This window comes from Hipposideros armiger, unplaced genomic scaffold (genome assembly GCF_001890085.2).
Source record: "Hipposideros armiger isolate ML-2016 unplaced genomic scaffold, ASM189008v1 scaffold_226, whole genome shotgun sequence".
NCBI lineage: Eukaryota > Metazoa > Chordata > Mammalia > Chiroptera > Hipposideridae > Hipposideros > Hipposideros armiger.
Genome location: NW_017731576.1, coordinates 2,045,804 through 2,059,771, shown reverse-complemented (window position 1 = coordinate 2,059,771; position 13,968 = coordinate 2,045,804). Strand labels below are relative to the sequence as shown.

At 36.0% G+C, this 13,968-nt stretch overlaps 1 protein-coding gene across 5 annotated transcripts in view; it reads right to left on the bottom strand.

The window, feature by feature from the left end:
* PPP2R3A (protein phosphatase 2 regulatory subunit B''alpha) overlaps positions 1-13,968 on the bottom strand; it is a 155,852-nt gene that overhangs the window by 48,911 nt on the left and 92,973 nt on the right. For all 5 annotated transcript variants that reach the window (XM_019654587.1, XM_019654584.1, XM_019654586.1 and 2 more), the window contains 3 exons: positions 10,721-10,877; positions 8,075-8,123; positions 7,003-7,092 (listed from right to left, as the gene is read on the bottom strand). In XM_019654587.1, the coding sequence (XP_019510132.1) occupies positions 7,003-7,092; positions 8,075-8,123; positions 10,721-10,877 (296 nt within the window). The remainder of the gene's footprint in view (positions 1-7,002; positions 7,093-8,074; positions 8,124-10,720; positions 10,878-13,968) is intronic.

The following is a 13,968-nucleotide window of genomic DNA, read 5'->3' as shown; positions in this document are numbered from 1 at the left end:
TGTTCAGTTTTTCACAAATAAAGACAGGTCCTTCTATGAACGAGGAATTATGAAGCTCATTGAAAGATGGCAAAAGGTTATCGAACAAAACGGGCAATATATCATTGATTGAACTTTGTTCTTTATATAAATAAATGACCTTTGAAAAACATAGACAAAATACATCATGACTTTTCCGACAACCCAATAGTTCCTTGAGGTATAAAGTTAGGTTGTTTATTTGAGATCTTTTTTTTCTTTTTCTTTTTATACCACCACTGCCCCCGCACCCCAACTCCTTGAGATCTTTTTTTCTTAATGTAGGTATTTAATACTAAAAACTTCCCTCGTAAGTGTTTTTACTGCATCCCATAACTTTTGGGATCTTATGTTTCCATTTTCATCGGTTTCAAGATACTTTTTTATTTCTATTTTGATTTCTTCTTTGACTACTTGGTTATTCAAAAGTGTTTTTACTTTATATATATTTGTGAATTTTCTTCTTATTGATTTCTAGTGTCATACCACTTTCGTTGGAAAAGATACTTGATATAATTCAATCTTCTTAATTTATTAAGACTTGTTTTGTGTCTGAACATATGATCTATCCTGGAGATTTGTATGTGCCTATGTGCTTAACAAACAAGTGTTATCCTGTTGCTGTTATATGGAATGTTCCATACATGTCTGTTAGGTCCATTTGGTGTACAGTGCTGTTCACATCCACTGTTTCCTTATTGATTTTTTATGTAGATGATTTATTGTTGCAGTGGGTTATTGAAGTTTCCTACTATTATTGTATTGCTGTCAATTCCCCACCAGTTCTGCTAATATGCACTTTGTATATTTAGGTGCTCAATTATTGGGTACATGTTATTACAATTGTTATATACTCTTCATGAATTTACCTCTTTAATATTATATAATGACTTCCTTTGTTTCTGGTGACAGTTTTTGACTTAAAGTCTATTTTGTCTGATATAAGTGATGCCACCTCTACTCTCTCTTGGTTACCATTTGCATGGAATATCTTTTTCAATCCCTTCACCGTTAGCCTATGTGTGTCCTTAAAGCTAAAATAAGCCTCTTGTAAGCAGTACATTGTGGAACCTTGTTTATAATCATTTAGTTACTCTGTCTTTTGATTGGTGACTTTGATCTATTAACATTCTAAGTAATTATTTATAGGTAAGGACTTAAATATTACCATTTTGTTAATTGGTCTTTGACTGTTTTGTAATTCTGTTGTTCCTTTCTTGATGTCTCCCTTTGTCATATAATATTTTGTAGTTGTATACTTTGATTCCTGTCTATTTATTGAGTATGTACTGGAGGCTTTGTGTTTGTGGTTACCATAAGGCTTCTTAAAGCATCTTATAGTTATAGCAGTCTAATTTAAGTTGATAACAATTTAACTTTAATGGCATACAAAAACTCTATGCTTTAACTTCTTTTTCCTCACATTTTGTTATTGATATCACATTTAATATCTCTTATATTTTGTAAATGCAGTATCAAATTATTGTAGTTGTAGTTTTTTAATACTCTTTGTCTTTTAACTTTTATACCAGAATTAAAAGTGACTTATACACCACCAGTATAGTATTAGAATATTCCAAATTTGACTATATTCTTACCTTTACAATGACTTTTGATTATGTTTACATGTTAGTTGGCATCCTTTTCTTTCAACTTGAAGAATTCTCTTTAGCATTTCAGGTCTAATCGTGATGAACTCCAGATTTTGTTTGTCTGGGGGTCTTTCTCTCCTTTACTTCTGAAAGATGGTCTTGTAAGGTAGAGTATTCTTGGTTGGCAGTTTTTTCTTTCAGAACTTTCAATATATCATGCCACTCTTTCCAGGTCTGTAAGGTGTCTGCTAAGAAATTCACTGCTAGTCTTATAGGGGTTCCCTTTGTATATTATGAGTTGGTTTTTCTCTTGTTGCTTTCAAAAGACTACTGAGAACTTGATTATAATGTGTCTTAGTGAATATCTCTTTATATTTTATATATTTGGTGTTCCTTGGGCTTCATGGATCTAGGTGTTCAATTCCTTCTCCACATTAGGGAAGTTTTCTGTCATTATTTCTTTAAATACACTTTCTACCCCTTTGTCTTTCTTTGCTTCTTTTGGGACTCCGATAATGTGTATACTGTTTCTTTTGATGATATCCCATAAAGTCCTGTAGGCTTTTTGAACACTTTCATTCTTGTTTTCTTTTTTCTCTGTCTGGGTAGTTTCAGTTGACCAGTCTTCATGCTCATTGATTCCTTCTTTTGCTTGAATCTGATGTTGAAGCTCTCTATGGAATTTTTTCAGTGCAGTCATGTGCTCTTTAGCTCTAGAATTTGTGTTGGGTTCCTTTTTATGGTTTCTATTTCTTTGTTGAACTTCTCATTTTCCTCATGCTTTGTTTCCTTGATTTTGCTTAGTTGTCTGTGTTCTTTTGTAGCTCACTGAGGCTCCTTAAGATTGTTATTTTGAATTTTTTGTCAGGCAGTTTGCAGGTCTCAATTTCTTTAAGGTTGGTTATTGGTGATTTATTCTATACCTTTAATGGTATCATGTTTCCCTGATTATTTGTGATCCTTGTGGTATTGCCTTGGTGTCTCTGTATCTGAAGAAGACATCTCTTCCAGTCTTTACAGACTGGCTTTGGCAGGGAAAGCCTTTCACCAGTCTGTCTGTCCAGAGATTCTGAGCAGACTGGTTGGGTCTGTGTGTGAGTTTGCTGCTGGAGTCCTTGGGTGGGCTAGTCAGGTGCCTGGGTAAGCAGGTATGTGGCCCTGTGCCTGGGTCTATGGGGACTGACCTGGTAATATGTGGGTTTTGAGCCTGAGTGTGTGGGGACTGGCTTGGTGCTGGGATGGGACTGGGTGCCTGAAGCTTGGGTCTTCCAGGGTAGGCCTGGAGCCAGAGTCCGTGGTGGCTGGATAGTGTTGAGGTATACAGGGGTTCTCTGGAGTCTGAGGCTCAAGGGGTTGGTCTGGTACTGAGGTGAACCTGGGGCTGCAGAAGCCGAATTGGTCCTGAGCAAGTCTGGAGGATGGGTTTGCAGTAGCCCACCTAGAGTTTGGAGTCGCAGGGACTGGCCTGGTGCTGGGGTGAGCCTAGAGTCTGGGACCATAAAACTGGGTCTTGAGCCTGGGGCCATGGGAGCTGACCTGGTGCTTAGGGCAGGCCTTGTGCTGGGGTCCACAGTGAAGTGGGTGCTTCACTCTCCTTCCCCGTGGGGAGGGTGTTTCTCTCCATGCTGAGCTACCTAGGCAAAGGGGATGGGGTAACACGAGTAATATGAGATTTCCTGTCCTACCCACTTCAATGCATCTTTTCTTATTTCTGTGCTACACCCAGGTGCTGCAATCTCTCACCTGGAGTCCCTATCTCTTGCAAAGGTATTTTTGCAAATGGATAGTTGTTCAAATTGGTGTTTCTGCGAGGGTATGAACAATGGAAACTTATATTGTGCCATCCTGCTGACATCACTCTCTTATGGCCCACTTTAAAAATTACATATATGGCTTAAATCACATTTCAATTTCCAGTTATGTTGGACTTTTTAGACCGGTTCTCTGACTTTCATACCTTGTCTCTATTTTCTATTGCTTCTTTTTTTTTCTGGAATGTTTTCTTAGCTTTATCTTCTGAACATTCTATTTTTTTCATTTCTGCTATCACAGTTGTGCCTATTAATTATTTTCAAGTAAGTCACACTGAGATCTGTGTGTACTTTTATCCAGTATGATACATTTTATATTATTGCAACAAACTGAACTTTTAACACTTGCAAAACTTTTGAAAAATCTGTTCTTAAAATTGCACCAGCTTGATGTTTAATGTTACCATCAAAGATCAGAGGAGACATTCATTCAAGCTAAAGAACATGAGGTAATAAAGTTTGGCCGTGGTGAGGTCCAGACATATCACATCTGCTCTGAGTTTTAAAAGGGGCAGAATACTGCCCCACTTTGAAACATTTTCTCATTGTGAGAAAAACCTTGAGGAGAGACAGCTCATGAGCAGAGAGGGCTACAATTAATTTGGTAACATATGGCTGTTATACCACTATCATTATTACTTTATAATGTTTTGAGTAGTACAAAATAGGGCAGGAGACCATCGTTTAACTGGTCTCTAAGGTCTCTTGGTACCTTGAAATTCCTTATTACTTAAGATAATAAAAATTAGAATTAGGAAGAAAGTAACTCTTGATTTTGACAAGTACCTAACGGACTGAAGTGAAAGGGAACTTATTTGACTAAGAAATATGAACTGAAGTACTTAAGTCAGTTCATTTTCAATTAAGACCTAAGATACGAGTCTATACAATAAATAAAGCTAATGCATATACTTCTGTTTTTTGTAATGGCCCATAAGAAAGCTACAATGTAAAGAGATAGATATACTGCCTCAATATTTGCAAAAGTCACATGATGGCTGCCTTTAAATAGCTGAAAGAATATCATATGGTAGATAAATCAGATGAGTGATAGCATAAAAAGGATCAATGTACAAAAGAGACGTTTTTAGGCTGAGAGCTAAAAAATAAAACAATATACCTCAATATGTCATTTGTTCCTAAAAGTTTAGAAGCAGGGGCTGGCTGGATGGTTAAACACACACAGGACATGTTCAGAGAGAATTTTCTTACTGGAAATAATAGATACTCGCTAAAATTTTCCCAGTGCAGATTTTCTTTTTTTCTTACCAAAGGTAACATATTTTCTCAGAATTTAGAAGTAATGACTATTCACTGCAGGAAAATTGGAAAACAGAAAAGCACACAAAAGGAATTACTACCCAGAGAGAAGCAGTGTTAAATTTTGGCTATATTTGCCACCAGTACTTGGTTTTAAAGCATCATTGTGTGCATGAAAAATTGTATTTGTACAATTGTAGACATACAAAAGATTACCTCTTGCCCTTGTCCGCGGCTGAATAAAAGTAAGTTTCGGACTGGAGATTTCTCACCCCTGATATAAACTACTATAAGCTATTGAAGTAGAAAGTTACAGGAAACTCCATTATTGCTTTACGGAAGTAAGTACATGTATACTTCTTTGCATATTCAACATGCATGTTTTAGTACCTGCTACCTTCGAAGGCACTGGACTAATGCCCTCAGACATAAAGGTGAATGAGATGGGTGATGGAGATGACACCTAGTCAGAAGATCAAGGTAGAAGCAGAATGTGATTAAAAACCAGGACAGAAGGGTGGTTAAATGACATACGAAAATAGGGTTGCAAGAGCCTGTTCACAAAAAACAATCTACCAAAAGACACTTTCCATGTCTACCCCTGAAAGAACCTGGCATAGGAAAGACTCGAGATCCGAATTTTGTAAGCAGTACAGCAAGTCCTTGATTTCATTCGACATCATTTTGTTACAATGTTGATGAGATACTGTGAAACTTAACTTTTGTTTATATCAATTAGCCTATGGTAAAAATGGTTTCATTATACATTGTTTCGCTTAAAAGTCACAGAATCTATTGAGGGTGTTAAGAGAGGACTTACTATATTTTACACAGCACTCATCACTCAAAGAGTGTATTAACTTCTTTCACAAAACTCAAATTTTCCATCTATGTCTTTTATAAGCCACAAACCTTTCTGCCAAGTGTTGTCTACTACATTCTGTTAAATAAGAGTTTGATTTTGATGTATAGACATTTTCTTCATTACTTTAAAAGTGACGTTTACTGTCTTTTGCTCACATTCTGCTTTAGTAAAGCAAAGTGAAGCACTGAGAGTGAGCACACTGAGTGGCTAGTAGGTGCCAATGGTAACCAAGGAAACAAATAAATCAAAATCAGGAGTTACATTCTCCTATGATTGGCCTAATTTTGAATCTCTTAGGCAATAAGGAATTTTGATTCAAAAGAGAACTCTCTTTTAGGGATTCCACAGCCTAACTGGTAAGAAGATAGATATGCAAACATGCTGTCTTTTATGACAGCCCATACATTATAATGACAAACAGCCCAGTATTTGGAGTCAAACTGACCTGGATTTGAATCCAAGCTAGGTCACTTACTAGGTGTGAAATCTCTCAGAGCTTCTGTTTCCTTAAATGTAAAATGGGACCAGATACCTAAATTCATAGTGATATGAGGATGAAACAAGCCATTGAAGCATATAAAACTCTTGTTACCTGACAAAGAACAAAGCCTCCACAATATGTTAGCTGTTAGGCAGGAGAAAAGCAACATGCAAAGCAGAAAAGGGGCACAAAAGAAAACTTTTGACTCAAAAAACCTCTTTTGGCAAAATTTTTAAGTTGAGATCCAGTTATGGAGCTCAAGGAATGAAAAGTTGATCTGAAAATTTCTGCTTCTGGTAATGATGAACTAATAAGGGTCATTAACCCTCCCACTAAGAAAATGTGGAGGAAAAATTCTGTGTGAAGGCACTGAACTATTAACAGGGCAGTGAAAAATTATGGCGCCCATATCTAGAAGGAAATCCAGAGCGGAGGAGCCTAGCGTTTGAGATCATCTTTCCTTGGGCATCTGCTGATTCTAGAAGAGGGGCCTGAGAGTGCAGAAGCTGAACTTTAACTTGCTAGTATTTTGTGAATAATTTTGGGGTTTATCTTCACGGGAGATGTTAGTCTGCAGTTTTATTTTCTTGTATGTGTTTGTCTGGTTTTGGTATCAAGGTGACGCTGGCTTCATCCACAAGTTGCTCTTCCTCCCCGCTCCAATTCACTGCTGAACCGTGAAGATCATAAAACAACAAAAATGCACAGCATCTATTCCCACGTTGCATATTAATGCTTACCAGTCCTACTTATCCCTTGGGCCAGGTAACATGTCACTTCACCTTTGTTTCTGGGGGTGATAGCACTTTTCGTGATAAGCTGTGAGACTCTGGAATCAGTCCCAGAGGCAGAGACTAAGCCTAATCCATCTTGGTATGCCTAGGTTGAGCTGGCATTCACTAGGTATGTACCATGGCTTTTTCGAGCTTCGTTCACGTGTTTAACATTTTGGCAAAGGAAACGTGGAAGTCCTACCTGGTGGGGTTCCTCTTGTCTTCCTCAGAGATCAAAAACCAAACAAAATCTGCATAGCTCATTCGTCCTTCTTTCTGTACTGTTTCTCCTCTGGGGAAAACAAAACACAACAAAACAGGATCACATGGTTTTAAAGTTTCCTGAGAAATTACTCGGATAAATTTAGTAGGATGATAGACAAAGAAATAAAGTAATACCTTCCTTTGGAAATTTAGTTAAGCTTTAAAAAAATAAGAATGCTGGAAACCTTACAAAGGGCAACCCCGTCCATGGTGTATCTTGTTTTCAAAGGCCTAACAGGTGGAACCAGAGGCATTTGCAGTATATGAAGAAAGATACCTGGTTTCTAATCTAAATGCAAATAATCACCAGGATCAAATACTGTTATCTGCATTTAAAGGACTAGTGCTCATATATTAAAGAATTACTACGGTTTTGTATGAAGCCATCACTGTATATGTTGTTGGTTATTATCTGACTTATAGCACTGTCAAATTATGCAGGAAGCCTTGCTAAAATGAGATTTCTACAGTTTTACTTGTAGTTTTTTTTTGTTGTTGTTTTTAAAGATTTTATTGGGGAATTGGGGGAGAGGAACAGTGTTGCGGAATCGGGGAAGGGGAACAGACAAGTTGCTGTCCTTTTGCTCTTCAGTCTAGTTGTGGAGGACGTCGCTTCACTGGCCCATGTTGGTATTATCATTGCGCTCTTCCCGGCTGAGGCAGATTGCTCGCCGGCCATTGGATGGCTGCTCATGGCGGCTCACAACAGCTCATGCTGGCTGCCGGCTGCTCACGCTGGCTGCCAGCCACTCACGGTAGCTCATGGCAGCCCACTGCAGGAGGGGCTGCAGCCATCACCGATGTGGGCAACTTTCACGGCAGCCCAGCTCCAGGTTGAGCTGTTGTTCATCATCTTAGCTGTAGAGGGCACAGCATCACTGGCCCTCATGTGGGATCCGAACCAGGGCCCTGCTGCTCAGAGCTGGTGTCCCAAGCCAACTAACTCTTAACCAGTGCACCACTCGGCCAATCCTTGTAGTTCATTTTTAAATTCAGATGCTTTTTCTTACCTTGTTACTGCCCCAGAGAATATCCTTTCAATAATCCTGTTTGATGAGGCTAAATGTAAATAGGAAAAGTACAGAGCTAGTTACAAACATGCTCCATTAAGTCAGTACTTTTGGCAAATTTATTTTCAGTAGCTACAAGCTAAAACATAATAATCTTCCATGATGAGCAGTTAAATTTTTACTTTTATATAATTTATACTTTTTCAAAGTAACAATTTGAGGTGGCTCCATTAATCAATCTTTAAAAAAGAACAGTCAAATGGATATGCCTGACAGCTGGGATGTATTAATACAGTTGAGGGCCAAGTTAGTTTCTGAACATCCTGACAACTAAGACAAAAATGTATAGAAGTTGTATTGATCTTGTTGTCAAATAAGACAACTTTCCCTCTAAAACAAGACAGATTTTATCCTAGCATTCAATTCAAGGGGGAACTGATCATCAGCTTCTAGTATAAGGTATGCAGAGTAAAATTATGAAGAATGCTTTCAAGTGGATTTTTACAAAACATACTATAAACATACATTTCTTATATTCTCATTCTATAAAAGTCCAGGATATAACATGATATAATATATAATTTTTAGAAATTCCATCAGTAAGTTATTTTTTTATTAAATTATTTTTTATGAAATACACATTTTTTAGAATTAGTTTCAGCTGTACAACACAGTGCAAGTTATACTTTTTACGCCTTGAAGTGACAACCCCCCTCCCCTCCATCAGTAAGTTTTATTCAAAGAGAGAAACGTATCTTTTTTTTTCTTTTTTTCAATAACAGTTGACATTCAACATTATTTTATATTAGTTTTAGGTGAGAGAGACAGTTATAGCTTATGATAGTATGTTGCTTTTGATGATAGATCTTAGAGGATCTATAACAGTGTACCTCATTGTGGGTTCAAAAAGCCAAAGACATTAGCTTAAAAAAGAAGATAACAATGGATCTCAGACCTAGGGATGTGGTGAGGACAGGAAATTTTTCTTTTAACAAGTACCTCAGACAATGACATGCACACTAAAACTTCAGAACCAGTGATAAGGTCTTTATAGAGTTAGCAGCTATCAGCATCTTAACACTTCTGCATAAAGTTAAATATATAGTCAACATAAAGGTAAATTAGTTTGGCTGAAGAATGCTGGGAATTGGGGTGTCAGTACAGCCATGTCTGACCACACACCAAAACTTATGTAAGGACCTTTGCTGAGCATTGGTTTATGGGGTTAATAATTTGTAGTAGATAGAAAAAGAGAGGGCTATATAGGAAAGGCAAGGACATTTAACTCCAAAGCTAAAGTCTTTCTGAAAGACTTTCTTAGATTTGGAAGGTTTAGTCTCCTAAAACTGAAGATCCTGTTTTCCTATTGAGGACAGGCTGGTGAGTGGGCAATTATGTAGTTTCAGTGACCCCTTCATTATGCAAGCCTAGTTGCCTGCTTTTCTGAACTTCGTCCCACTAACAGGCCTCTAATGAGCTGCTATGTGTGGATATACAATATTTTAGGACTTAATGAGAATTATGGTTATGTCAGCCAGAGAGGGTGCTTTAGAGCTCATAGGGTTTTGCATGATCTCTAGAGGCTGGCTTATATTATACAGATGATCTGGCCACTGGTAATTAGAAGGTGCATAGCTAAAAAAGCTGACTGATATCCCTATCTCCATCTGTTTGCTATTTTGGTGATAGGAATGTTATGAATACTTGAAGAAAGGAGGATATAGTACTAAAACACTTATCAAATAAGTACATTGGAGTATTTCCTCTTGGTGCCTGGTTGTTGGCACCTGAGAATTTGAGAGGTAGAACTCTGTTTCTTAAATATGAAAGTTCTATGAAACGTAACGTCATATAGAATGAAACTTTCCTTAAGAGGTGTTAGTTGCAAACATGCCAAATAGCAGAAATGAAATTCAGTGAATTTATTTAAGATTTGTACTGTGCTACATCTAAAAGGCTAAAAAGGCTGATTTTAAAAAAATCAACAGTGCCAGAGAAGATGTTTAAGAATACAACAGGGACAATCTTATGAGAGAAGAATGAATCAATGTATCTTGGTGCTTGGTTAAAAATATTAAATCAGCAGGTTACAGGTTCTAAGTTTACTACTGGTAAAAATGAAGGAAAAAGGGTAATATCGTGTGATATGTACTATTTTGTTTTCTGACAAAAGAAAGCACACAAAATTCATCTGCAAAGAAAATATCTTTCCTGGAACTAAATTCCAAAAAGTAAGTTTTTATAAGAGTCCTTGAAAACACTGTCACATTAGAAACATCATTTTCATCATTGGCTGTTTATAAATACTATAAAATAAGAAGTTTATGAAGGTGTATACACATTCTCTTTCAAATTAACTTTTTATAGGTATGGATTGTGTTCAATTCATCATCAGAAAATAAACACTATTATAGAGGCTGCCAGTTCATCAAAACTAATTGCTTACTTACCTCTAAACCCCTTCTCCTATACCTGGCTTCTAAATAAAAAATTAGTATCTTCACCCATTCCCACTTAAAAATTCTCGGCCCTGATTAGGTATAGAATTTAAGAAATGGGAATTCTCATAATGTTTGGAGACAATTTATATAAGTCTTGCCTTCTTCTATAAAATAGTTACATCTTAACATCTATAGAAATACTCACCCTGGTCATTGTATCGAGACAAATCAGCCTGGCTGATGTACAAGTCATGATCACTATCTAGTTCCCAGAATTTACAATAAATAACATAGAAATGTTCATAGGAGAAGTAATCTGTGATTTGGTTTATATCTTCCTCTTCTTCCAAAAGGGCTAAAGTCTGAAAAGTACGAATAGGAGGAAATTTATTTTAAAATTATTAAAACCCAACTTTGGCCATTATTCAGAATCTAGTAAATTTTTATTTTAAATTATTTAAAAAATTTGATTTTTGTATCAAACCAGGAACTTTAATAGGCAACCTCATCTTCCCTTTAATTAACTGAGTGATCTATGAGCATTTATAAGCTCTGTAATATGCTTAGCAAAGGGTTAGATGCTATGGAGGTTTTAAAAGAAGAAAAAGGGAAGGACCATCACCAACGGGACAGCAGCCTATGAGAAGTCCCCTGACTAGCAAGGACAATTAGACAACAGGCTTAATTACCTGGCCAAAAACTGACATTGCTTTTAACTTGCAAAGTTATGAAGACTGAGCATCTATTCTATTATGAAGTGTAGGCATCCACATACAGGGTTTGGTTTTGTAATGAAATGAAGTTTACCATAAACATGACTTATGTACACCACGGTGATGATGTGTGGTGGCCTTGTATAGAAACATGGGTGTGTGTGTGTGTGTGTGTGTGTGTGTGTGTGTGTGTGTGCACGCGCGCACGCATGCGCAGCTGCAGGACCCTGAGCTGGAAGTAAACCTAGGTTTCCCCTGACTCACTGTGCACCCCTAGGAAACCAACAGAAACAATGATTTTGAAACCAGAATTCTTATAATTACCCAAATTATCATATAAGTGGGCAGATAAGTGAAGGCATTTTCAGAAATGAAAAGATTTAGAAAGATCCCTTTTACCCTCCTCTATCACCCCTCTCCCTCCTTACTCTCTGGTAACCACTAAACTATTGTCTGTATCTATGAGTTTTTGTTTCTTTGTCTTGTTCCTTTGTTGTTTTCAGTTTTATATCCCACATATCTGTGAAATCATATAGTTCTCGACTTTTCTGTCTGACTTATTTCACTTAGCATAATAATCTCAAGTTCCATTCATGTTGTTGCAAATGGCAGTATTTCATCTTCTCTTATGGCAGAATATTATATTCCATTGTGTATGTATACCACATCTTCTTTATCCAATCATCTATTATTGAAGGACACTTTGGTTGTTTCCAAGTCTTGGCTACTGTAAATAAAGCTACAATGAACATTGGAGCACTTTATATCTTTATGTATATCTTTATATATCTTTATATATCTTTATATTATATCTTTATATATCTTTATGTATAAATGTTTTCAGATTTTTTGGGGAGATACCCAGGAGAGGGATTGCAGAGTCATATGGTAATTCAATTCTTAATGTTTTGAGGAACTGCCACACAGCCTTCCATAGTGGCTGCATGGTGATGGAAGGAAAACTGACTCTGGATGGTGAACACACAATGTGATATATAGATGATATATTACAGAATTGTACACCTGAAGCCTATGTAACTTGACTAATCATTGTCACCCCAAGTAACTTTAATTTAATAAAAAGATTCAGAAAGATAAAAGAAACCATAAGGAAACTTAGGAAATAGAAAAAACAAAATGAAATGACAGAAATAATATCAGATATATCAACAATCACAATAAAGATGAGTTAAATCTCCCTATTAAAAGATTTTCAGATTGAGTCTAAAAACCAAACCAAAAAAAGAGATCTAGGTATATGCTGTCCAGCAGAGATGAGTCTAAAATAAAATTTAAAAGGAAATGTTAGAAAAGATGGACTAACATACTAGCTAAATCTTAATGGAAAGAAAACATGTCAATGTTATTGGAAAGTAAAATGGAATTTGAGGTAAAAAAACATTAAGGGACAAAGGTGAGTATTTCATAATGCAAATGTATTACTTTGATAAAAATATTTTATAAAATGTAAATACTGGGAAACCAAAATGCTTAAGCAAATTGAAAACATAAACTATTAAATTATGGGAAAACTACTCAATGGAAGGTTATGCAGACAGCAAAAATTATAGTCTACATAGAAACAAAAGAAAACCATGGTGTGGTAAGTGCTAAATACAGAATACAACATTGTACAAACTAAGAACTACGCAAAACTGTAACTTCCAAATATGTATATGAACGAGATTGGAAGAACACATACAATGATATTATTAGTTATGTTAGGGTGAATAAAATATGATTTTCCTTGTTTTCCAAACTTGCTTGTAATGTTTTATTTTATAAAATGCTCTTTAATGTGTATAAAGCAGAATATTTACGATTAAACAAATCTTGAGAAGCAAGGAGCTCTCATTTTCATAAAATGAAAAAGATGAATAATTTCTGGATTTTCCCTCCAGTAGTCTATTCCAGAGAAATTCTTGTAAGAGGAAAGTACAAGGATTTCATTGCATCATTGTAATAGGGAAAATATGAAAATGACTTGAACATCATCAACAGAGGAATATATAATTAATTACAGACAGTATAGCCATGCCATAGCTTATGTAATAGTTAAAAGAATAAGAGATTTATTTGAATGGGAATGAAAAGAATGTCAAGATACATTAATTAAAAAAAACAAAGTCAACAGAATAATTAGTATGATCTCACATATTACACAAAACTCAAAAAAGCAGCCATATAAAACAAAACTACACACACACACACACACACAAACATACACACACAGAAATAAAACCATAGATAATATGGGTTCCCTTTAGGTGAAGGAGTGAAATGGCACGATGAAGAGATAAATAGTGACTTCAGATTATTATTCTAGATATGTTCATGTTATTTGAATGTTTTATGAGCATATATTCATGTGCTACGAGGAGGACTAAGGAGGGGGATAGGGAAGAAAATAGAGGGGAAAATAAATCATGCTCTAGGAAGCAAAACACTTGAGTTCTATTTCCAGGTCAGCCACTTACTTGCTGTTTGATCTTATCTAAGTCATTCAGTCACATTTGGGCCTCAAATTTTATCATCAGTAAAAAGAAAATACGGATTATAATAATGATCCAGAAACTATTATACAAACTCTAATATGCTTCAGGAATGTGAAGGATTATCATCATTCTTAAGGTATAAGGCCTCTTTTATGGAATTATTGCCATTTCAACCCATTCCATATTACCTACTAAGAGCCCAGGCAGGCATCAGGTGTTCAATAAACATTAATAATGACTGTGAA